This window comes from Zootoca vivipara, chromosome 1 (assembly GCF_963506605.1).
Source record: "Zootoca vivipara chromosome 1, rZooViv1.1, whole genome shotgun sequence".
NCBI lineage: Eukaryota > Metazoa > Chordata > Lepidosauria > Squamata > Lacertidae > Zootoca > Zootoca vivipara.
In genome coordinates, this window is record NC_083276.1 from 106,016,480 (window position 1) to 106,044,208 (window position 27,729).

The window sequence follows — 27,729 nt, forward strand, 5'->3', positions numbered from 1 at the left end:
TATATGTATTATATTAAGTCCAAACATATATTGAAGGAAATATGTGCACCTCACTTTTCAAACGTCATCCATAAAATAACATGTACAAATTCAGAGCTGGGGTCTAGATGAGAACATAGGAAGAGTTAGATGAATCAGGCCCATCTAGTCCAGCAACCAGTTCTCAGTGGCCAACAAGATGCCTTTGGGAAGCTTACAAGCAGGGCATGAATACAACAATACTCTGCCCATCTACGATTCCCAGCAACTGGTATTTGGAGTGTAATGCCTCTGACAGTGGAGGTAGAACACAGCCATTGTGCCTAGCCAAAGCTGATAGCCTGGTCCTCCATGAATTTGCTTAATCCTCTATCAAAGCCTTCCAAGCTGGTAGTCACTGCCTCCTGTGGGAGCGAGTTCTATGAGAGCAATAGTCTTAATATAAGTGATTGAATTTGGCTGATTATTGGATTTGTGTTTACAACATGATTGTAAATATAGCTGTGTACTAAGGTAGTAAGTCGCTTGCATTTAAAGTCGTCTTAAGTTAAAGTTCATGCATTCTGCTCCTGCGGGTAGCTATCCAAAGCATGAAGGGTCTTCCAAGAAAGGACCTGCTAGCCCTTCCCCCCCTACATGACAATGTGCTATGCCCCAGCCAGTACAGATGTATATGTGGAGGGCTCCTTCCATGAGGACACAAACACTGGCCAATCACAAAGGCATGCAGACTGATAGCTGATTGTGCATCAGTCAAGGGAGACTTGCCATCACATGCATTGGAACCTGGAGGACAGGGCTAGCTGGATGCAACCAAGGAAGCCCATTCACAGATTATGTAGCCCCAGGTACCAAACACCCAAGCAGTTCCAACTAAATATGCTCAGAACCTTGATGTAAGGTCTGAAAGTTCATCCAACCAACAGATTTCATTGTCTAACTAATGCTCTGAACCCTATTTCCACATAGGGACTTGTTCAAACGTAATGCCAAACTATGGTTTGGCACTATGTGAACCTTCTCCAATTTCCCTCCTTCACCCATGATGAATCTCTCCCTCCTTTTGTTTTTAGTACAGGGATCTGAACTCACGTGCTCATTTTAGAAGTCATTATGTTTACACATTTAGAGGCTGTGTATATGCCAACCTGTAATTCAGGGTAACACCTCTCTGATGAAATGGACTGTACTGTATGAAGGTTTATGTCATAATACATTTCTTAACCCTTTGTTCCATTTGTAGGAGGGTCTTACAAGCATATCCCCAGTAATTACTTATAGCATAACCTTTGAAACAGCCGTCAGGGAAGTGCCACTGATGTGTACTGTATGGGAATACTCAAAGACTACTCTTGAGTAACTGGCTCCTGAATCAAAATGGTAATGATTTAAAAATACAACAGAAAATGTATGTGTAACATAATTACTGCGCTCAAATTACACCCATTTGAAAAAGTATTTTTTTCCAAAATTGCACTATACAGTTATAGCTGATTTCAAAGTACCCACAAATAACTTATTATCTGTAATACAATCTCTCTGGCACAACACCCTAGGTTCCAGCCTGGGCTCAGTCTCTGCCTTGGGATTTGTGTGGCAGAATTAATGAAGTTTATTACAAGCCTGCTTAATAGACTATTGATTACTGAAAAGAAAATAATTATATTGAACTGGAGGAAACCTGAGCCTCTCTAATTGCAAGCTGAGATGAAGGTGTTTGTGACTTTATATCACGTAAAACAATAACTGCTAATACTGTAAAAGATAAATGGTGAATTATATAAGTAGATGTTTTCCTTCTGCACTTTGCACACACTGAGATTGGTAAACTAACGAATTATCATGTGCGTCTCAGAGGTCACATGAGCAATTAGACTGGGGGTTGAAAAGAAAGGTAAGGATGCAATTGTTTTCATATTGGAGTATCTCATAAATTTAGCATTTACTAGATTTTATTGAACCATGCAGAGTGAACAGCAATTGCGTAAGTGTTACTGCGGGATCCCAGCAATGAAGCACTGGTGTGCTAATGTTTTGCTGTTGTTCAGAGACCTAACCATACCTCTGAGAACATTCTATGTAACACTGGTCTTGCGCACTGTGTCATGCAATTAATCAGCAATTAAACACAAAATTAAAATTTACTCATCACAGGTGGATTGCAGCCCTATTCAGGTGTTCAATCCAAGTGATTAAGAACAGTGTGGAACGGGGGTATGTGGCTGACCCCCAGGGTCACATCCCTGCCAGCCCTCCCTCTGCCAAACATCCATTGCACCACAAGGGTTCTACATCCAGGTGTAGTCTTTGCGTGTACAGCATTAGACAGGAAACCATATCAGTTTACCTTATGTTACTCCTTGTGGCAAATATACAGCACTTCCTCTCTCTCTCTTTTTTTGTAAGCTCTTCTCATCTCATCAAGCAAAAGTTCCATTGTTCTTTTAGCATTTATTCAGTTTCCAAACATGCAAAAGTCCTGAAATAATCTTTTAGGAGAACATTGACCCAAGCAAACCACATTGTAAAAAAGGAATCGGGAAGGCATATTCACCACAGGTGTTGATTGTGGAGCTAAGTGAGGCAGCTCCAGAGGAAAGGCTACCTTTGGAAACTGCTGAAACAACAGAAGAGGATGAAGATGCGGGAGACGATGTCGCTGTAGTAGAGGAAGCTGATGCTGCTGTTGATGTTAACCGCTCTCCAGACTCCATATCTATAATAAAAAGGACACATTATTATTTAATTTCGTCTTCTTTTCTCCTTTGGCGATCACTCGTAGCTGAGTAAGATTGTCTTCCATGAACATGGTCTTAACAGTGTGACTGTGGAGGCCAATTCTGGACATTTAATTTACATACCACTTGACACTGAAATAATCTCCTGAGCAGTTTACGAAGTATAAAAACTTGTTACACAGAATAGGGATGGGAGAAAACTAAACCCACTTAATGTTTAAAGACACATTGAGGTAATTCACACATTCTGAAAGCATATGAGAAAGAAAACACAGCCATCCTTCGAAATCACACTTCTCTGAATTTTGTGATGCAGTTCTCTGGCCAAGTAATACACACACAAAAAACAAATACTGTACTGTAGTTAAGTTTGCATAAAAATGCATATATTAGATTAAGGAACGTACAAAAATTAGGCAAAAAATCCACTAAAATGTGCATATTAGGAAATATTTGCATTAAAATACTAATAAATTTTCACGAGGACTTTTTTAAAAAAGAAAATGCAAACAGATGTCAAAATGTGGTCTTTGGAAAAAATGAGAAACCAAGATAAAACTGAAACTGACAAATCTGCCCATCCTGAACACAGATTCTATTTCACCTGATAATATGTCTACAAGTGATCAAAAGTGCTGTCTGTAAGAGACATGTTCATAAATTAAAAGCACCACACATGTAATAGGCTGCTGCAAATGCAAGACTGGCACTTGAGGTTGGCACTGCTGGGCAGCTGCTAACGTCCACATCAGGGGCCCCATTGATGAACCCTAGAGGCTTCTGGCCCTGCTGCTGCTACTGCTGCTTACTGCTGCTGCCTGATCACCTAGTCTCTCTGTGACAGCAGAGAGAAGAGGCAGCAGACTCCACTTGCCTCATCTTTCTGGGTGGCAAGCCCAGAGGGAGAAGGAAATTTAGCAAATAAGGGTAACAGTGGTGAGTTTGGGCACTGAGAATTACATGCGTAAGGGCCCTTTAAAGCAACACTGTGCAGATGCAAAAATGATGGAAATTATCCATTTTCTAGAAGTTCCAGTTGCAAGTATGGCTCTGGTTACTTATCATTGCAGTCGTACCTTAGAAGTTGAACGGAATCTGTTCTGGAAATCCGTACGACTTCCAAAACGTTTGGGAAACCAAAGTGCAGCTTTTGATTGGCTGCAGGAAGCTCCTGCAGCCAATTGGAAGCCGCGGGAGTCCCGTCGGATGTTCGGGTTCCAAAGAATGTTCGCAAACCGGAACACTCACTTCCAGGTTTGCGGCGTTCGGGAGCCAAAACATCCGAGTACCAAGGCATTCGGGATCCAAGGTACGACTGTATTTTAAATCTATAAATAAGGCCTATCAGGAAAGAGAGGATAAATTCTCTTGTATTTGATGACAGAGTGCAACATCTTATTTTTATTATAGTTTCCTCTATGATGATGAACATTGGCTTGTTTCGCTATGCTGCCTGTGACCTTGAATAAATCTTGTGGGGTTTTTGAACAGAGTCCATAATCTCATAGAAATCGGTCTCAACTAGCCCCCTATTTCTGTGATGATAGATTAAAAAGCAAAAACTTCATACAATTATACTGGTACAATTATACATGGCACACTACATTAAAAATGGTTTATGCTTCTCTGAGAGGGTCCATTTGACACAAACAGGTAAACAGAATTCATGTCTACATGTGACTTGTTTACAAAAGTGAATCTGGGATCTCCCCACATATTACAATGGATCATGGCACTACTGTTTGTACTACAATCTGCTACCAGGGGACAGGGAAGACTTAACAACCCTTGCAAGATCAGGGGCTCTCAAATGCCTCTCTCATTCTGGGATAAGTGATCCTATCAACAGCAATAAGATTGCTATGCGTGCTGGAGGAAGCCCACATTTATATAGAAAAACAAAAGGACTTGAACATACTTCAAAACGCACATTTCCTATGCAAATTATTATTTCGCTGCAGAAGGGGAAAGGCTAATGTTATACAAATGTGCTTGAGAAAAACCATGCATTTATAGTATCAGCAGTGCTCAACATTTTAAAGTTTCTACTAAAGACATATCTGCAGAAATCACTGGAGTGCTGCTTTGATGGATTTATTTACAATACTTAGAACGTAGGCCTGTGATTCTGCTGAATATATTAGCACTTCCTTACTGTTTAATAAAATAAGAATGCTTCAGAAATTGTGCCGCCACTTTTTCTGTTCCATGTTGGCAACTTGCTAATTATTCAATCGTCTAAAAATATTCTGTATAAAATTATATAGTCGACTGACCTTTGATATACACAGTAGCCCACTTCACACATTATGATTAAGTAAACAGACTGGGGGGGGGGGAGTGTGTGCTTGTTCAACTCTCATCATCGCCGTTACCATTGTCTTATGGATCCACATGTGCCTTAGAACTATGGAAAACCATGGAAAGCCTCCATGACAGAAGAGTGGCAGGGCAGATCTAACACATTCGTGCTCACTACCCCTCTTAGATGTTTACTTAATTCATCATCATAATGCCTGAAGACTCTGTCGGATGGACTGAACTGAAGCACAGGTGGCAATGAGTAAAACCAATCACCAGAAAAATACCAAAAGTTCACACAAATATATACACATAAATAACCTGGAAGGAATATTACTTCAAGCAATATGTTGCTTTTTTTTAGCTGAAAGAGAAATTAAAAATAAAACAGTGTTTTAACTGTGAAAAGAATTCTGGTTACATTCAGCTTAATGTCTGACAGGAGCAAGCCAGCATTAAATCATACGAAGTAAATGGGGTTAACTCTCTATTACAAAAAATAGGATCTGCACAAGAGTTTCAAGCCTAATGAGCACAGGTAAAGGGTAAAGGTAAAGGACCCCTGGACGGTTAAGTCCAGTCAAAGGCGACTATGGGGTTGCGGCGCTCATCTCGCTTTCAGGTCAAGGGAGCTGCCGTTTATCCACAGACAGCTTTCCGGGTTGTGTGGCCAGCATGACTAAACCACTACTGGCGCACGGAGGACTGTGAAGAGTGCCAGAGCGGAGAGAAACACTGTTTACCTTCCCACCGCAACACTTCCAACACTCCTATCAGTGCACATCAGTATAACCATAATGCTGCAACCTAGACAATAAAACCACTTGCAATATTTTCACCCAATATAATTTGTGACATGATATTTTATAAAATGTCTCAAAAATGCAAGAAGCTTAGAATATTATGAGCAACTGTAGTATTAGTATTTTAGCATGCAACAGATTTGGAAGAAATTATTTTTTTCCTTTCTTCAGAGGGGAAATGGGAGGTAATGGGATGGACACTGGGAAATGTTAAGGCTAACATTTATATAGAGGGGGAGAAATCAACAGAGAAAAAAACATCCTGTTCTTTATATAGTTGAATTATAAATGTGGTTGTTTATTTTTCTTTTTAATACCCCTGCTAATTTTCAGAAAAACTAAAGGCAGTTTACAATCCAAAACAGAAAAACAATAATAAAATACATAAAACCATCCCCATTAAAATCACAAATATTGACATCAAATCCACAGCTGCAAAACAAAATCCAAAACAGACATCAAAACTAAGACATCAAAGGAAACATGTCAAAGTAAATGTTGATCAATGTAACTATAATACTGACATGACACTGATGCTTTATCCAAGTGTGTTCCGAGAGACATCAGAATTTTGTTTTTAACTTAAGACTAAACCTTAATTGTACCCAGTTAGTTCATTACTCTACACTGTAGCAGATGGCTGACATTGTAAGAGATAATCCCTGAAAGAGTCATTAGTGAGGATCAGCAATAATTAGACTGCAACCCCAAAGGTTCACGAGAGAGAATAAAAAAAAGTATCAATATATGGATGGGCTCTCTGTATGAAAAGCAACAAGTGCTTATTACATTTTTGTTCTTCTGCCAATGGATGGCACTGGCACATAGGCCTGTGTACAATTAAATAACCTTGTTAAAGCTAAAACACGCTTTACATACCCTGTTTCTCATATTTTAAGACATACCCATAAAATAAGCCATAGCAGGATTTTTAAGCATTCAAGGAATATAAGCCATACCCCGAAAATAAGACATAGTGATAGGCGCAGCAGCAATGCCGGCTGCGGCAGGAGGAGGAGGAAAAAAATAAGACATCCCTTGAAAATAAGCCATAGTGTGTTTTTTTGAGGAAAAAATAAATATAAGACATGTCTTATAATATGAGAAACACGGTAATATAAGGACTTCCCTTCCTCTCCCTCTGCTTCCAAGTTCCATCTTCTATGCTCTGGGCATGGATGGAAGTTTCTCTTCAGCTCACTTAGTGATGGGGGAAGTGTTTTCAAGGGACACTGGACCCCAGCTGAACTAAAAAGAATGAACTGTGTGCAGCTTTCAAAACAGCTACCCAAAGTATTCTAACTGCCATATGAATATTTCAAAGGCTAACTGAAACGCACTCAAGCAAACCAATAAATAAATGATGTATTTCATAAAACCAGCATTCCAATCAAATTAAAAACTGCATATTCTAGAGCAAGACGACTGCATTAAGTTCCAACATCACCGTTTTTACTTTCTCGTGTCAAGCATACTAGAAAGTGTTGGCTTACTCTGTATTGTGAAGTGTATCTCACAGAACTGGCTTCATCCCAATTTCTATCATGTATGTAGTTTTGATGTTCTCAATGTATGACTTTTAAATTGTTTTAATTGTTTCGAAAAACTGTTCTGTTTTTAGTAGCTCCTATTTTTATCTGTAAGTCGCCTTGAGTGCCATCAGGGAAAGAGGTGAAGTATAAACAACAACAACAACAACAACAACAACAACAACAACAACAACAACAACAACAACATTATTGGCTGGAATATGTTGGCCACTGGAGAGAACTGTTCCCATTTATCTACATTGACAAATGGTCTGCAGCATGTTAGCATATTCTCCCTCTGTATGTGCTTAGGGTAACTGAAGTGATCAATATGAATATGTGCCCCAAATTGCTTTGTATCCTTTGCATGTGGTCCTCAAAAGGTTTTCCATACACACATACACATACACCTCTCAAATGGTGTCCTTGGCTATTCACATTTTGGGTGACTAAAGGTATGAGATTGCTATAAACATATTGTAAGGTGGTTCAGATTCACAGACTTGTCTTATACTCCAGTTTGTGTACAGACTTGAGTAATCATAGCTATGTCTTCCAGCGGCCTCTGTATTCTTTTCCATATCACAAAAGGTATCTGAGAAAGATTGACAATTTAGTTTTAAAATGTGCCTTTTAAATAAAGAATCCTAATTCATCACCATTTCCAATTGTTAGCATATATGTTGTCGCATCAGGTTTCTGTTTTGCCTGCCTCATACTCCTCTTCCCGCCCCCGCTCATCCTCCAGGCAAGCACATTCAGTAGTGCCAAAATTAGGAACCAGTCCTTCTGCTCTGTGAGATTTTACTAAAGCTAGTTACGCAAAGACGGGTTGGATCAAGCATTAGCAGTACTTTTATATCATGCCCGTGTCCATGATTGTGAATCGTGATGCAACAATGAATTTTTTTTCAGCACTAGAAGAATTGGGGGCGGGGGGAGGCAGGATGATTAGAAAGGCGAAACCTCTGGAGAAATCTGAGCTAAATGTCACAACACATCTCTACCCTTGCACAATAGACCCTGACTCTCAGGCTCATGCTGCTGTCTTCTGAGAACAAGAATTACAGGTAATTAATTTTATTCCTTGACACAGTGTCTTCATAATTGGCATAATGGGAAATGAAGTACATAAAATCTACAGGAAAATGTTTAATGAAGTTTTACTAAAACAGATATTTCAAGTTTGCCAAAGAACTGTGGAGGATATTTATTCTCACAAATGTAGGGCTGCTATGCTGCTCTGACATTTGTTGCTAGGTGCCACATTCTATGATTCTACAGCAGTTGTTGGCATTTAAAGTCCCAAAAGTCATGACACAATGGGTGATAAGGCCCAGAACAGGCTTCCTCAACCTCGGCCCTCCAGATGTTTTTGGCCTACAACTCCCATGATCCCTAGCTAGCAGGACCAGTAGTCAGGGATGATGGGAATTGTAGTATCAAAAATATCTGGAGGGCCGAGATTGAGGAAGCCTGCTCCAGAACCTCATCACCCTTTCCATACATGTGAGCAAGGAACATGGAGGATCTCAGGTTTGCTGAGATAAGATAAGATGCTATATCCCCCCTATTTTTTAAGTAGACACTGTTGCTCTCATGTGGCAGAAAAATCTCCCTCTGCAAACTGGGTTGCACTTCCTAATCCACATGCAAACTGACATTTTGTGGGTCCATGGTGAATTGGGGTGTGATCCTTGAGCCCCTGAACCCAACAGGATCCAATAGTGAAGAGGGTTGAAGCGATCCAGAGTTACAAAATTTTACAAAATTTTATTTGCAGGCTTAGGACTAACTTAAAAACTATGGGTGGTATTTAACTAAGTTTTACTTAAGTAAACTTACTAAAATATGATGGATCAACCTTAAATCATGTTCGGTAATTTACTGGGTCTACTCAGAGTAAAACTTAGCTGAATGCCAACCTGTCAATTTTGACGCATCTACTCGAACTACATCTGGAGCCAACCCTTAAAGTTTTGGACGTGAACTGCAACCTGATGCACACTTACTTGGAAGCAAGTCCAGTTGAGTGCAGTGAGAGTCACTTCAAAGGAAACATGCATATGATCAAGCAGTACAACTGCTTATTTATAAAGCACTGTATTGACAGTCATTAAAATCTGCATCAGTTGCCAAGGCAACCACTTAACTGTCAAGAAGAAGAGGTGTAGAATTATAATCCTTTACCGGCATCCTGGACTCTTAGCATACTGCCCCTCCTCGTTTCCACCAGTGCCACACAGTGGAGCAAGGAAAAGTGCTAATACAACACTGCCCAATGGCTACGGCTGATATTACATTATCACTGGGTGCTGTGCACAAGACCATGACAATAAATAAGCCGTACATTGAAGTCTGCCAGCAATACTGTACAGGTTTTTTTTTTTTTGTTCTTTTAATGTTTTAGTTCCATTACATACAATGGGTCTGGAAACTCATTGTATGTAACAGAACAGACCCCACAGAACTAAAATATTGAAAGAATGAAAGAAAACCTGTATTGTAGGCAGACTTCAATACATGTATTGTTGTCTGAAATGTTTTTCGCTCTCACCAGTGTCACAGCACTGCAACCGAAGCTTGAATCCAATTAGCAAATATAACAAGTAAGCTACTTGAGAATAACAAATCGGGAATGATATTTTTGTAAAGCCTAATTCCAACCTAATCTATTGTTGAGCTATCCCAAAATACAAATATAAAAATACCAAGTTAATAACTGCAATTTTCCAATTGCTCGCTCTGAAACAGTCGCACGGAAAAGCAGGGAGATTTTAGCTCCACTTATAATTGTGTAGAATTATTCTGTTGCTCGAGATTTTGATTGAAATATATATTGTACCCCAGCATGGTAGACCTTCCTGCTACTAAGAAATTATACACAGGAGAATCTATCAACCCTCTCCAACCTGGTGTCCTCCCAGCTGTTTTTGACTAATAACTCCCATCATACTGGCTGGAGCAAAATGGGAGTTGTAGTCTGGAAGACACCAGCATAGGGAAGATCATATATCATTGCAATCTCTCTCTCTCTCTCTTTCCTTCACCACATTGTTTCTCAAAATGTCTTCTTGTATATATACAACAGGAAAAAGCTGATGGCAAAAATAACTACAGCCATCTGACAATAAATAAATAAACAAATAAAGTTGGCATAATTAAGTGTTAAAAGTTTTGATATCAACCAAGTCAAGATAACACTTCAGTTTCTATACATCTAAGAAAATATACGCACAGTTAAAATTAGATTATCAGCAGTTCTTTTGCGATAACTGATGCTGGGAAGTTGTTTTACCACTGCACCTTCAAACATAAAATATTATTCCATATGTCTTGAGTCCTTACAGTGCATGTCCGAGATAAGCCACAGCTACAATATTTTAGGAATGAAATTGGGGGAAGGGAAGAAAGGACAGAGTCTTCTTGATAAAAAAAAAATGTGATGGCTTTATAAAAGGCAGCACAATTTTAAATTTCTTTCACACTGTTATAAAATTTCTAGAAAAATGAACATGAGGTTTATCCAGTTTCCAATGTTTACCCTGGAAAATGAGGAATGGTGGTTTTAAGTGTTTGCACTCCAAGTGTTTGCTGGCATGTGTGCTTGTATTGTTGGTGCAATATCAATGTACGACCATACTACCAGAACCTAAAGCCAAAGATTCTTGGCCATATACACCACTTGTCACTGGCTACTTCCCAGACTCCCTGCTTTTGGACTTCTTCTCAGCCCCCTGGACCACATCCTCTCCCAACCACAGCTTCCCGAGGAACAGGGCCGGCTCTTCATAGCCCCCCAGTGGCGCAGTGCACCCCGGCGCGGGGGCTGGTAAGCTGGGCGCCGGGCTGGCAAGGAGGGCGCCGCACGGCCCAATTGCGCCCTGCGAGGGCGGGGCGGGCGGCGGAGCGATCTCCGCCCCTCAGCACCAGGGCGCGCGATCTGCTCAAGACGGCCCTGCCAAGGAATGTGTGAAAAATGTGGGGGAAAGCATTTTATTCAATACCAGGAGGCACTGATAATGTCTACAGCAATTTTCAATGAACATTTTCATCTAATTTACCTTTTTCTCACACGCAGGCCCAAACTTAATGTTCATCTGGTAGTAAGCTCCACTTACTTCTGAGTCCAGAAGTAATACTTTGAAAAATGTATTTTGAAAAGTAAAACTATTTTCTCTCTTTTACATTTGTGGTGGCTTCTGTTTCAGCAGTCAGAAGCACTTCAGGCAAAAAGGATGTGAGAAATCTCACTGAGAATTCTGCAGTCTGTTCAGATAAATATCTGGTATATCCAGAGGACATGAGGAAGGAGTGGGGGATTAAATGTAGTTTTGAAACATTTAAAGGGTAAATAGCTTAGCCTGTTCTAGTAGTACCAACAGGTACCTATCCTCTAGCTCCAGGAAGGTTTCAAGGACTTGCAACACTGAAAAGGGATCAATCAAGGTCTAAGCTGACAGCTAATTTTGTCTTTTCCCCTTGACATCACTGTATATGGGAGAATCCAAAAGGTGTTGTCATGCAGGACATGTATGTAGAAGAGAGTATTTCAAAGGTTTGCCTAAACTGCACAAATACAGAACTTTGTAAAATACATTACAATAAAACTCCTCCCTTGCCTGGAAGACACAGACATTCTTTTCTATGGAGTTGCTTCAATCTCTAAAGAAACCCAATGTACAATATAAACCATTCTTAGTGAAAAAGAAAATTCTAGGAAATATGAAACGTGATTTGGATTTCAATCCTTTGCATTGTTACCCGGGAGTAAGCCCTGCTGAATGCATTAGGCTTTACTTCTGGTGTAAACATACATATAGTATTCTGCTGTCAAGCTTTTAGTACTTAACAATTGAGAAAGAGACTTATGAGAAGTCAAATTCAATACGTTATCTTCAAACTTCGAATTACTATCAATGTGGGCAGCGATCAGAAAAGCACCTCTCTTCCTTCTAGACTAGCAAGAGCTGTAAGTCTTCCAATAGAAATCAGGGACTTGGGAAGCCTGACTACAGATCCTTGAGGTAGGGCAGAAAGTCAACAGAGCTATACATGTTCACTCAAGTCCCACAGTGTTTAATGAAATGTATTCCCATGTAATTGCGCGCAGGACTGCAGTCCTAGTCTGCTCCTAGCCATGGTCCCAGCTGTAGTTCTTCTCGGTAGCACATGATGCAATTAGATTATGGCTCAACATGGGCAGAGTCGTGCTGAGTAATGCTTGCAGAGAGAAAGGCATAAGGTGAGGCAAGGGCAGCTTCACAAACTAACTTTATGCTCCCAGGTTGCTCTGTTTTTCTTATCACGACCACATGCAGGCTAAAGTGGAGAAAGGTGAGCTGAAAATACAGGTGTGCATTCAGCTCAATACATAACAGCATCCTGCATCTGAAAAACTATGAGTGGAACCATATGATCAAAGATAATGACCATTTTCTCTTCTTCAGGGAAGCTGCTGAAATAAAGCACAGACCTCTTTAACGGTACAGTAGCCACTTAGAATGACCATAACGGTTTTTATCCACATCCAGAGATGGGGAGGATCATCACACAGGGGACCAGCTGGTTGTCACCAGGCAAATGGTACCAAACTGTATTCATGCCACACAGAGCTACCACAGTGGCAAGCACGATTCTTCTCCAGCCAAGGAGGATCCATAATGCAAAGCAGAAAGTGCAGCCTCGAATCAACACAGCCAGAACAGTCATAACTGAACTCTGTGAACACTTCTCTGATTCTGTCAAACAAGCTCTACGGAACTGCTCCAGAGAGAGCATCGAAGCAAGGCGGAGCTACATCAGAGCTATGTACAACACAGCTATGTCCTCTTTTGAGGAAAGAGAGCAGCAGAAATGACCACTGGGAGGAGCGCAGAGAGAAGAAATACTATGGTGCACCTGCAGCAGCATAACCAGACACTTTCATCTGCCCCACCTACAATAAAACATGTCCCTCCTGTATCTATCTCTACAGCCACAGCAGGCACTGTAACTCTCCCAACTTTGCCCCCAGAAGGTGCACTCTTCCACTGTCTCCCAGGACAGATGCCAACAAACAATGGCAATGCCTTATGAAGAAAAGTAACTTCTAAATATCTCATATGAGCTAATTTACTTTATTATCAAAACATTTCTGTTGCACAAAGCAATACCCAAAGCAGCTTTCAATCAACAACCTTTTTTAATTTAATTTTTTTTTTTGCAACCAATGGTGGATTTGCTTTAACACAGCAATTAGGAATCTGTGGCTTTCCAAAGGGTGCTGGGCTCCACCTCCCATCAGACTCTGCTAGCATGGACACAATGATGGGAGTTCGACTCCAGATTCTGGATTCTGTTGTTTGATTGTTTTTTTAGTAAGAAATGCAAGGATTTTAAAAAAAAGGAGGAAGAGGGAAAACACAGGAAAACAAACTTTGTTCTAGCTGTGTTCCTTCCTCCCACTGCAAAGTCCCTACCATTTAACTGGGGTCTATGAGACATACAGTTTACATCTACTAACATGGATATAACTGTAAAAATTCAAGATGTAGGAAGCGCAGCTGAAGCTCTCTGTATGGATACTAGGAGATGCAGGCATACATAACCTATACTAAACCACTGCACCGGCTGTGATTATACTCCTAGGACCAATTCAGTAAGCTACTGTTAACCTTTAAAGCCCTCCACAGCCTGGGCCCTGCATATCTCAACAACCCTTAATAACAGCTCCCACTCCTACTTCTGATATGTAATCAGACCTTGATTCCCGTTTCTCCTTTGCGTGAAGTGGGAACCAAGGAAGCTTAGAAGCAGGGCCTGAACATTAGCTGCCAGAACGCTACAGAATCATTTCCTCCTAGGGTGCCCACTTATACGCTGCCAAAAAAAGAGAGGACAAAAGAGAACACAGATTGGCATAAAATCTGCATGTGCTATTTTAGATGCATAGGTGTGAATTTAAAAATAATTCCTATAATTTAGATAGAAATACAAAACACCTCTCCATAGCGGAGAAGACCGCAACCAGGGAATCTGTGCACCTGCACAAGTGCCAAGAGTCAATAGGCCACAGGCTCTCTCCCCCCCCCCATTACGTTCTTTGGTTCGGACAGTGGGCTCCTTCAAACAGAGTACTATGGCACTCCCCCCCCCCCCAGCATGTATGACAGAAAAGAGTGGTTTCAATTATTTTAAAAAAAACACACTGCTTGACATTTCAGTGGGAGGTTTGTGCTCTAGAAGCCATCTCTACTGAGGGCAGCAGCATATGATGTGACGCATGGGGATGTGGTGCATGTGAAAAATCACGCTCTCGTGCACCTATGGAAGTGCTTTCTACAGTCGCACGGGGCTCTTCGAATCCCAGCTTCAAAAGCCTATTTGCTTCAGTGGAATATTTTAGCACCTACTCATGTAATTAGAGGCATTTACGGTACTCTGTCCATTTGAAAACCAACAGAACTTTACAAAACTTAAGTTTGACTTGATTGGTTCCTGTGCTAAGAGTCAACTTATTCAATGCCAAAGGTGCATTGTAACTGTAGCTGGGCTGAGGTTATATGTATTCCCTTTTCCTTTGTGTGCACCTTTGATAAAGAACTAGGCATTTGTTAGTATTTTTCTCGTAGCAGATGTCAAAGGCTGTGAGCTGTTGCTGCAAATGCTCATTCTTCAGATAACGGCTTTCATTAAAACTTGACATTTTAGCAGAACAAACCATTTTTTAAAAAATAAATATACCATTGTTGTTATACCAGAGGCTATCAGTATAATCCTGAAGGTCCCTTGAAGCTATTGAGATTGAAGGATACAAAATGGGATATTGCTTAGTGCACATGTGAATATTTAAGGCAGCACTACTCAGATGAAAACATGGCTTGTCCTACTTGACCTGTGACCCCCTGCCCAACCCAAATGGTGCCCCCGAGCCATGTCTACCAAGAAACTCTATAAACCTCTCATTTCTGCTGTCTACCTAGGACTGCAAAATCAGAAGCAGTTATTGACCACTTGGCACACCGCATTACATGGCCAGTGGGCTACATTTTGTTTGATCAGTCCTAAATTGTGCAAGCCTAGACCAGGCTGCTGAGCTAGGCTTTATCCTTAAGCACTCCAGGCTGGTTGTTCTGAGTCTACTGCATGTGCACCAGGTCACCCTTAATTTTATGAGCTGCCTTGTCACAAGCTGCTAGTATACAAGCACGATGCATTAAAAAGAGATTGTGGGGAGAGGTACAGAGATGCTTTGTTGCAATCGTAACCTTGTGAATGGCTTTCCTGAAGGAAACGTAAGAACATAAGAAAAGGAGCCTGATGGTTCAGGCCAATGGCTTATCTAGTCCAGCATCCTGTTCTCACAATGGCTGACCAGATGCCTATGGGAAACCCACAAGCAGGATTCAAGCACAAAAGAACATGTTGCTCTCCTGTGGGTTCCAGCAGAGCACAGCCATCTCGGCTAGCAGCCATTGATAGACTTCTCATCTACTAATTTATCTAATCCTCTTCGAAAGCCATCTAGGTTAGTGGCCACCACTGCCTCCTATGGGAGCGAGTTTAATAGCTTAACTATGTGCTACAGTGTGGATTTTGGGCTCCCAATCCAATAAAATCACTTTAGCTTGTCATGTAAAGGAAGTAAGAGAAGAATCCTGTTTTTGGAAAGTAAATAATGTGCAGGGTTCCACCAATAAACAGGATTCTGAAGCCTGTAACGAAACCAGAAGATTATGTCTTTTGCAGGCCTTGCGTTTTACTCCTTCAAAGTGATATTACACTCGTGTACAGCAGCTATTCCAATGGTTATAGCTGTTAAGGGTAGGTTAATATTCCAGCACTAGCAGAGGAGTACAGATTGCCTCCTCACACAGATATTGAATAAAACCGCTGCCAGAAAGCAGTTACCAATATGTTAAAATGAGCTTTGTTGGATTTTGAAATCCCAGTATTGGACTGCTAATCCCATTTAAGAATTCAATTCCCAAAACTACTTATTCTGAATTAACCTGGAAATATGTTACAAGGAATTAAATTGGACAGTTTAACTTGATTTCAGCTTCATGCTACAGGTTTATCGCTTTCCACTTATTACCTATTTCTTGGTGTAAACTACACATGTTTTTAAAAAACGTTTTGAAAAATACATTGAATTTGGCATAGCTCACTGTCGCCATCTAGTGTCACATTTGTGTATTGCACTTTACAACACATTTAAAACGTTTTATTTACAGCTGTATAGCTGAGTCCCACCACACTTACAGCCATGCTTGGTGGGGACATGGGACAGGGCCTTCTCGGTGGCTGCACTCACGGCTCTGGAACTCCCTTCCTAGACAAATAGACTGTCTGTCTCACTGTTGCTCTTCTGCCAGCAGGGAAATACCCTTTTGTTCCAGCAGGCCTTTGAGAACTGACTGTTTTTTAATGGAAAGGCTGGTGCTGTGATGTTTTTATTGTTGTTATTATCTGTATTTTTAATAGATCTTTCTATATGTTGTTTTAATTCTATTGGTGTTTAACTACTTTTTAATTATTATATTTTCTATGTTTTTAGCTTTTTCTATTTTATCTGCATTTTTTTACCTATAAGCCACCCCTGGGGAAAAGGTGGGATAATACCAATGATGATGACGACGACGACGATATTAATAATGCCTTTCCTAGGGAATTTCTTAAAAGTCCTGCTCATTCATTGATGGTTGCCTTTGCATTTGAAGAAGGATTTTTTATTTTCAATCAAGTTATGCTAACACTTATATTAATCAGTAAGGATAAAACTGCCTTATTTTCATAAATATTTTACCTACAGAAATGCTAAACTTTCTTACAGAGCTGTTTCAGTGTTCTACCGTGTCATCACTAGCAGAAAGCTACATCCCCCTAAGGATAAAATATGTTGCAGCTTGGGTGGAAAAAGTTCCCACTGTGATTTAAATGCCCCTAAAGCATCTAGAGCTACAGAAGCATTTCTCACTAATTTACTTTTTTTTAAAAAAAATAGTGCTCTTCAGCACTAATCCCATCACCAAACTGCATCAAAAAGTGATCACACTGCGTCCCTTTCTCCATACTTGCATGTGACATATATCCTTGCAACATAACTTTTTTGATAAAAATAAAATATAACGTTCTCTAATTTGTGCTGTCATCTAATTAAAGAAATCTTATTATCATGATCAATTGGCAAATATTAACCAATTAATTGAACATAGCTTAATCAATTAAATGAGGACAGGTGGTGCAGATAAAATTCTACTTGGCTAACAGAACTTCAGCTTCTTCTCATCTCACCCCCCAAATCTGCTCCATAGGCTCTCTGGAGCAGATTTTGAGGGTACACAAGGTGGGGCTACAATGGAAAGGAGAATGAAGATCCATCCATCACAGAAGCGAAACAACATTGCATACAATCCTATGAAATTATGTTTTTAACAGAACAGTAGGTTCTAAAGAATTTTGTTTGTATGGTTATAGATGATGCATACATATGGTATGTCATAACAGGCACCACCTTACAAAAGAAATTCCTTGCTTCCTCTAAGATGGCACCTACAAATTTAGTAAGAAGGTGTATTAAAAAACAATTACGATTTTTTAAAAGAAATATGATGCCCAATTATTCAACAACACATTTTTAAATCAACCAAAGCATTTCAAAATCATTAAGTCTAACTAATTCATGTTCTTGGGACACGGGTGGCACTGTGGTCTAAACAACTGAGCCTCTCGGGCTTGCTGATCAGGAGGTCAATGGTTTGAAACCCCGCAACAGGGTGAGCTCCCATTGCTCTGTCCCAGCTCCTGCCAACCTAGCAGTTCGAAAGCACACCAGTGCAAGTAGATTATTGGGTACCGCTGCGGCGGGAAGGTAAATGGCGTTTCCGTGCGCTGCTTTGGTTTTGCCAGAAGCTCCTTAGTCATGCTGGCCACATGACCTGGAAAAACTGTCTGTGGACAAACACCGGCTCCCTCGGTCTGTAAAGCAAGATGAGCGCCGCAACTCCAGAGCTGTCCACGACTGGACTTAACTGTCAGGGGTCCTTTACCTTTACCTTTTTTAATTCATGTTCTAAACATTACAGGCCTAATTTATATATATTCCATTTTAGCTCAGTCATTCACAACAAACAAAAACGAGTGGTGATTCCTTTGAAACAAAAAGGCACACATAAAATATAAGGTAAAATACAGAATACTAGGCCAATAAGTATACAATCAGCCCAGCATGCATCAGCAGCAAATTAATATGGCTTATAGCACTTCTAAAGGATGCCCTTACTTTGGCAATTTCCCAGAGGACAACAGTGGAACAGCCACTAAGCACTTCAGTCTTTGATCTCTTGCTGAAACAATCCTGATGGATGCATGATGTAGTCAGGTGGGCATATTTACTCCATCTTCAAACTTGCTACAGGCAGACTATAGGTCAGTGCAGAGATAACACTGCCCATATGCAGCTTGGCTACTGGAAGAACCAGAATTTAAATCACTACTTATTCAGCTTTATTAACTTTTTATAAAGTTAGTCATACGTGTCATTTCCCACACATTAAACCTGAACTGAGAGCATACATCATTCCTGTGTACTCTCTTTTGACTTTTCCATCAGGTAAAAGTTTTATAAGACTATTGTAAGCTCATGGTATTATTTTCACAGCATGTACATTGTGGAAACATGCACTGGGAAGTCAGAATTCATATATTACAAGCAGATGAGGAGAACATGTGACCTTGAGATGTTGCTGGACTACTGCTTCCATCATCCCTTACCACTGGTCTTTCTAGCTGGGGCTGATGGGAGTTGGAGTTCATGAGCATCTAGAGGGCTACAGGTTCCTCATTCGTATATTAAAGGATAAAGCATGGAGTCCCCGAATTTTAAGTTGTACAGTCATACCTCAGTTTAAGTACGCCTCGGTTACACACTTCTATTGCAGCCTATGAGCTGGCCCTAATATATACTGTAGCTTCATACATGTGCCTACAGTCAACATATTCATTTAGAAAAGAGCCTGAATTGGTCTTCCTATATCTTTGGTAAATTTTATTCAATTGGCTTTCTAGCAACCATCATTAAAAAAAGGACTATGATAATGCTGAGTTTAAAATTGTATAATTTATAATTTAGTTTGGCGATTGAATATGTTCAGTTGTGTTTGTATATTTTTGTTCTGTGTACAGAAAATGTACAGCCGGTGGCTCATGCAAATAAATAAATATCTATTTATATACAATGTTAAAATATTAAACCATTCAGGTAGAATGATTGATTCCTTGAAAATTAGCAGTGACATTTTTTTTACTTTAGACAGTTCTGGCATTCTGTTCTAGCAACTGCTTCCAAAGAGGAAGTATTTCATTATCTCTAGGCTTTCAAATGATCACATGATTTCTACAAAATTATTTCACTTTCCTTCCATTATAGGAGACTGTTACAATTATAACCACAATATATTGCCATAATCCAACCCTGATCAAGAGCAACAGCCTCTATGATAAAAGACAACAGAAGAATCTGTGCATGGCACAGCTACAGTATGAAGACTTGTAGCCACGCCACTGAACCCAGGCACTACCAGATGCAATAGGACTTTGGCTGGACTCCACAGACACATGTCCTTCTCAGAGTAGACTCATTAAAGGTAATGGAGGTGACTAATTTAGGTTCGTTAATTTCAGTAGGTCTACACTGAGTAGGACTTAGCTGAATACAATCCATGTTCAGGAGGAAGGATGGAATATAAATTTACTTGGCAGCTTTTTGAGAGGTAACAGATGAGCTGCATGAGCCAGAAAATGGTTCTTCATAAAAGACTTGAGGTTGCTTGACATTTAATGGAAATGGGCAATGGGAGATTCAAGAAGAAGAAGAGAGCAGATAGCGGTATAAACCAGGACAAAAGCATAAAAGGCCAGGAAGCTGAAGCATGAAGACGCAACTCCACTGATTTAATATTCCCAATGCTCCATATTGCCATGGGCAAGGCAGGATTGTGAGTTGGTGTTTTGTTTTTGTTTTTTGCACTTCCTTCTTTCATGGAAAATTGAACAGAAATACTGTACAGTACTGTTTTTAGAAACTGAAAATATGCATGCAATAAATTTTAAAAAAGACAAGGAAATATACCCAGGTTGTTTTATACCAGGAATAGCCGATGTGGTATCCTCCAGGTGCTGCTGGACTACAATTCCCATAATCCCCAACCACTGACCATGATGTCAGAGCTGATGGGAGTTGTAATTAAACATTGGGGGGGGGGGGGCAATGCACTGGCTACCCCGCTTTACAGCATTCAACCTTGGACAACCATCAAGAGAAGGTCAGCCATGTTTTTGACCTGTCATAAGCAATGGATATTCTATGGGCAGCAGAAAAATATTGCTGACAAATGTTTTATGGATAGAAGATGCAAATTCTGGAACAGCATAAACAGGTTCATGGTTAAATACAGGGCAGAAGTTTTTAAAATGTAACAGTGGATGTTTTGCATAGACATTTATGAACAGCATTTCAGTATAAGAAACAAGCACAGGCACACCACATTCTGCATGCAAACACCAGGATACAAAATAAGCTTACTCCAACTACAGTGTCGGAGTCTATTGACAAGTGGAGGAGAACAAACGATAAACATGTCATTTTGTATATAGTTCCGAAGCTAGCTGTATTGGACAAAGTGTGTGTGTGTGTGTGTGTGTGTGTGTGTGTGTGTGTGTGTGTGTAGTTACCTTCCTTGTTGGTTAAAACAATACTGTAATAATAAAATAGTGTATACAGCACTTATATAGATTTTGGCCAGATTTTGAAAGAGCGGCATGGAATTTTGCTTGAAGTGGATTTTCAAAAAGTTATTTCCATTTCACTCTTTTAAAATCAGAGTATTTTCCTGCTACTATAAAGACCAGTTTTAGTGTAACCTTTTGACATGAATAAAAATGGAGGCCCTGACGTGCAGATCTAGATGCCCATTCTTAGTCTCCCTTTTGACGTTTTCCACACTGCAACATGTCACTTTTTTACTAGCTATGCTTGGTAATAGTAACTAAACCAGGAGCCATACATTCTTATCCCTCCTTAGGAGGGGTTACAGGTCCTAGATTTAATTTATAGCGTCTTCAGTTTAAAATTAAAAAAATCTCTGGCAGCAGAGGCCTTGCAGAATTGCTGGCAGCTGAAATAAAGAGTGTCCTGGGACAGACAGACCAACAATAACCTCACATATTCATAAAACTATATCCCCAAATCATGCCACTAAACTAAAGCCACTGACAGGGTTGACTTTCACTTGTTCTCTGCAACTACTGCTCTTTAGGAAACAATTTGCATTCCGGCATTTGGGAAACTGCTTACAGGACTGGAGGGAGGGGGACAGCGGGAAACAGCACATTGCTATTTGAAGTCAGTAAATTCATGCAGGCTATCTGTAACTAAATGTTGCTGAATCAATAACTGAGATAACATCTTTTCCTTTTCTTTTGCATAGCTGCCAGGGCGCATTTACAAAGCAAAACTAATTTTCCAGCAGCTTCAACAAGGCCTTTTGGCCCTGCACTGGCAAATGACCATAGATTTGACTTTCACCTGTTCTCTCTGCCATTGCTGCTTTTCAGCAAACCTGGCCTATATCTGTCCTGCAGTTTGTCCCTGAACACACCGCGGCGTAGGCCAATTTAGTCTCCAAAACCTCTTGACTTCCTGGCACTTTAGCTTCAAACAACATGCAACTACCAGAGGCAAAGAGGGATCCCAGGAAAAATACTGTAATATGCTTACAGTGTGATCCTATGCATGTCTAATCGGAATTAAGCCCCAATGAGTTGAATAGGAGTTACTGCCACGTGTTAAAGAATTGCAACCTTAGATTACTTAAAATAATAATAATAAAATCCTGCTCATGTTTGGAACTTAATATACGCCCAACCCATAAGAAATAACCATAGAGTTTTGAAATCTGTATCTCACCCATTAAGAATTATTTATTACCTTTGGTTTGGAATGCTTTGGTTGCTGGTAGAGCAAACCGAAAATGGGTATTTTCACACTTCAGCTTGAATTAGCCTCAGTCAGTTTTAAAACTCTGAAGAACAACACAAGCAGCATAGAAATATTTTGCAGGGTTTGTTTGAGTGACACAAAGCTCCAATAAAAATTAAAACAGTGTTTCTATTCTCACAAAGCAATGCAGTTTTTTAAAAAAAATTAAGGCACAATGAATGAATAAGTAAACACAGTGCCAGGCTTCAGCCTCAAAACCACTTACTCTGAAGTAGCCACGGTAACTTCACTGGAACGTCTCCAGAGTCAGCAGACTGAACAACTGTGGTCTATATCTGTCTAACTGTAATTTAAATTGTGAAATGTCCCAACAAACAATGATGTGCTAACATCTTTTTCCTTCTTCTACAAAGTTGAGTTTCCTGCATTCAAAACAAGGGGGATTGCAGTACTCTTCACATAGCTTTGACATTGTCACAGCAAACCTAGGCAATGAGTTGCTTGGCATTCTGTGTTTGGCTTGTTTCTCATGCAAAATTATTGATGTTGTTTTAACAAGTACAGTCATTGGTCTTTTCATCCTCCAGGAGTTAAGCAAATCCCATGTTGTTATAAACTATAGTGGTTACTCAGACCAGGCCAGGATAAAATCCAAACACAGGGAAAAACCTGTAATTAACATGTTCAAGGAACTAAAAGATGCATAAAAGCAGGAAGGACTGCATACATATTTTCTTGCTGGTACAGGCTATAAAGGCCCAGCAATCTGCTGCAGCCTCATATATTGCCAGAAACATAAATTGTGTAAAGAAGCTCCCTCCAAACATAACAATCAACATGAACTTCCTTTTCAGAAATTAAATTGGACAAAGGTTAAACGTCCGTACAAAACATAATGCATGCCAATATGTATTCACTGGGAAAAGGCTCGAGGCATCTGTCCTCCCTCTAATCATATTCAAAAAAACTTATGAAACTTTATATGCCTTAAAATTGTATGTGACCAGTGAGTTTACACTGTTAGGTAGAGAGGAGTTTTGGATTTAAATGCTAAATACTATCAAAATTCACTATCTAAATGAAAACATTGAATATGGCGTTTCTAACTGAATATTATTATGGGTGGCAATAATTCAGACTGATTAAACAGTCAAGATCATTCCAGTTCTCTGGAAATTCCATTCTTTTCTGAAGAACCATTTATTATTTGATATTCAGCGGTGGCGAATATGAAATTAATCAATCCATTTCACTTTATCCATTAGGCATTCTAACCTCCACTTCACCATGACAGGAACAAGTAACGAATTCCAGTTACTATTCGTCCTTCTTTCTTATTGTACAAAATCTATACAATAAAGCTTTAAATGTTTCATAATCAGTGAAACTGCTGAGAGGGATCCATCTCTATGGAACCCTGCTTCTCTTCAAGAGCTATTTGTGGTTCCATGCCAAGCCCTGGAAATTACACATCGAATTGGATTTTTCTGTCAGTGACTCACCAGGCTTCTTTTAAGACGGTGTCCCAGAAAAAAGCTAGTTTGCCATGACCTACTAGTTGATCCTGACCAAGCACCTAGGAATCAAATTAAGTGATTTTAAAAATAATAATAAGCAAAACAACCTGTCTCATAGTATGCCATGTTGAACCCACAAGATAGCTGCCCAACTCTCTACAGTTTAAGATAAATCTATAAAATGTTTCTGTGGCAAAGTTCAACCTTGTCTTCAATTTAGGGAGAAGCAGTTCAAAGAAAAAGAATGGAATGTCATTTTAACCCATTTTAACCTGAGCTTACCACACCCATGGTAATCAATACTGGGGATTTAAGTCCAAGCTCTTAGACTTAACCCAATAAAGATATTGTGGAAGGAAGTGAAAGAGAAGCTGAGGTGCCTATTGATATCTGCCTCTCTTCATACTATGAGAATGACTGTCCTACTTCAGAGGGCAACAACCTCAGGCCCTCCAGATATTACTGGCCTCCAACTCCCATCAGTCCCAGACCTTGTAAGCTTTGGTCAGAAATGACTGAGCTGTAGTCCAACAACATCTGGAGGGCCATCCCTTATTTACTTCAAACATTGCTTATTATAAACCATCTTACACATGCAATAGTCATCCACTTTACCAAAGGCTGAATTACTCTGCTATGTAGAATTTTGCAGTGCTCCTTACTCTTTATTAAAAACCCCTGGAACTCCAGAACACAAATACATTGAAAATATTAATATTATAGGGAAAATATTATAGGGAGAACATAGCTTGACATCCAACCAATGAGAATTCTCCTTCTTCTCTGTCCCTTACATCCTCCCTAAATAGGCTTCAAGGGTTTTTCCAATCATCCATATCAGATTTTGGGGGTGTACAGGGGGAGGAGAGGGAGGAGAAGTATCACTGAGCCAGCAGAAGGCCATTCCACTGGCAGGCAGCCACCAATGGAAATCATGCATAGCAGTCGGTTCTCAAAATATATAGATATTTCAGATAAAGCAAGTGGCCAAATCTTCAGCTGAGAATAAAAAAGCAGTACCAAACATACATCTAATTTCCAAAGCATAATGCTTTAAATCCCGCACTTTGCACCCATTAACAATACTGTACTATAATCCATTAACAATACTATATTGCTTTCGTTTTTTTATTTTTATTTTTGGATTTCAACTGACTAGATAATAGTGCACATGGACAGGACTAGGGTGTATGTTTAAGGATGAAAGCTATTGCTCACAGCTAACTTGGTAGCAGAATGACAACAATAATTAAATGCCCTGTGTGTATTTTACTCCCGCAGAACAAGGTCTTCCCAGCGCCCACCCATGGAATGATGTAGGTGATTTTCTACTATTCTTCTTCCCTCCTTATTCTCCTGCACGCTAAAAATATTCTGCTCCAGAAGGTTAGATGATACTCTTGAATAGGATGGAAAGGACTGTGTGGGACTACATGGAAGCCAAGGAATTGGAGGAAACCCCCCCACACACACACACTTCTGTTAGTGGGAGCCTTCACTGGATCAAAGACCTTTGCATAAACAAAAGGACTTCTTCCATGAATATAATGACACCATTGGATCCAACCCAGTTGTGCTTTTTTTGTACTTGTGTTTGGCAAAGTCTGCTCAGATGAACTCAGGAACCTGCTTGATATTCACAAGATTATTGGTGAGCATAGATGGGGAAAGCTTAGTTCTCTCCCAGTTTGTAATGTTGGTGCATGTATGTTGATGGTGCCTCATGCACATGATTTATTGTGTCGTTTCGTATGCACTGTGGTCCCCAGCACCAGCCTTGGTTGAGAATAGCTTGGAAACTGAACTCTTGATAACCTTCCAAAAACAAGCACATGTGTAAACAAGAGGGTCTAAGATCTTGTTTATAAAACAACTGGCCAAACGCAGAAGATATATCCTCACACAAAAGTCCCTCGGTTAGCTGGTTTGGTCACACAGTTCACCACAATCAAGATGAGCAAGTTAACATAACTTTTGCATGTATACCTAGAAAGCATGTTTGAGCATGAACCACACATGTTCAGCACCTTCCTTTACATTCTGAGTGGGACAAATTCATATTCTAAGCCAGATAATTATGAACTTTGGCAACAGCTCTACTTAGCAGCTTTTTAAAATGAGCTTTTCAATCATTGCTTTCAATCCAATAATCAAATCAAGTATGCTCAGTGTGCCTTTATTCTTATACCATCACTTACTTTCAAAATTCGTTTCCACCTGATCTGACAGTCTAATAGAACTTACTGCCTGATCCACACACTTACTTACTTAAATGTTTGCCCTGCTAAGTTCAATGGGGCTTATTCGCCAATGAAGTATGCGCAGATACCACTATGGTCTTACACGGGAGCCAGAGGATCAACTGCCACATCCATCGCACTACCAGACTTTCTTTCGCCAGCAAGGTAGAAGTGAGGGCAGAGCATGGCTCTTATGTCTCTGGGTCCTCTTACGGGGGTTTTCTTTGTGCTTTACCTAATCCCACCCCAAAATTAGGAACAAATCTGAGGACATGACAGAACACTGTGAAGCCTATGGCACCTTTGGATCCCAGCTTTCCCCCAATGCACCTGCTGCACACATCCTCATCTGCCAGTGAGACTAAGGGCAGGACTATACTATGGGCTGGATTTAACTAACCTGGCACACAAGTGGAAGCCATTGCAAGGGCTCCAACTAGCACAATGGGGTTTTCCCTTTCTCCTTCCCTTGCATGCCCCCTGCCTCCCCACAATCTGTTCCGGGCAGTTCAGAGAACCCCCAGAACAACACACAGCAGCGAGAGAGGGGGACTGTTCTGTCTGGCAAGCAGAAATGCTTGTGCTGGTGGAACAATAAGAAGAGTGTGACACTGAATTCCTCGCTTGTGCATTCAAAGCATATCCAGCACCTATTTAAAGCGCATGCCCTCCTCAAAAGAATCCTGGGATCTGTAGTTTCCCCTTCACAGAGCTACCATTTCCAACACCCTTGTTGTTGTTTAGCCGTTTAGTCATGTCCGACTCTTCGTGACCCCGTGGACCAGAGCACGCCAGGCACTCCTGTCTTCCACTGTCCAACACCCTTAACAAACTATAATTCCAGGACGCTTTGGAGAAGTCATGTGCTTTAAATGTGTGTTGAATATGCCTTAAATGTACAGTGTGGAATTGTCCTAAGACCATGGACATTGCCTGCCCAGGTGCCACAACCCCCTGCCACCCCAACTTTATGGAAAGAACCAGACAAGACAGAATCATGCCACAACTTTAGCGATTACAGATGTAGGAGGTTTGACATAGCCATAGGCATTGGATACAACCATTGACATCCAGCCCTTCTGCTGGAAGTATGCTATGTTCCTAGCCCCCGCCTAGGCATCTAGACAGAAGCAACTCCTCCCAGATGCCTTTAATGGGATATATCTTAACTTTGGACGGAAGGCAGAGGCTACAACCTCCCCTCCAATCAAGACTAAGGCTTACCCAATGCCTAAACCGCCTAGAGTTGTGACAATTGCTATGAGGTGGGCAAAATCACCAACCATGGCCAATTGGTCAGATGCAAAAATTTCTGCCCAGACCTGATTATGGCGACCAACAATGTCTAGAGCAAATTCAAACACAGTACAGATTGCCAATAACATAAGAAGGATGGGTGGGAGATCTAATGAGGAACTGCCTGAGGAGGAAGAGGCAAGCAGTCTTATACACCTGCGGAGCGGACCCAAGTGAAGCATGCCGGTTAAGTTGGACCCACCCTACAGGAAGAGCTTCCCTCACAGCTGGACTGCAATTGGCCAATTTGCAGGCAGGCTTGTACCCAACTTCCTGTCTTGCGTGGAAGACCGCTTGGCTTCCTGCTGTCCAGGAAATCCCCCACAGCCAATTGCCCCACATT

At 40.5% G+C, this 27,729-nt stretch overlaps 1 protein-coding gene across 18 annotated transcripts in view; it reads right to left on the reverse strand.

Annotated features, from left to right (window-relative positions):
• BAZ2B (bromodomain adjacent to zinc finger domain 2B) overlaps positions 1–27,729 on the reverse strand; it is a 190,725-nt gene that overhangs the window by 77,840 nt on the left and 85,156 nt on the right. For 12 of the 18 annotated variants that reach the window (XM_060280111.1, XM_060280099.1, XM_060280120.1 and 9 more), the window contains one exon: positions 2,534–2,695. In XM_060280111.1, the coding sequence (XP_060136094.1) occupies positions 2,534–2,693 (160 nt within the window). In that variant the 5' untranslated portion in view covers positions 2,694–2,695. The other 6 variants (XM_060280080.1, XM_060280095.1, XM_060280101.1 and 3 more) reach the window with 4 other exon arrangements.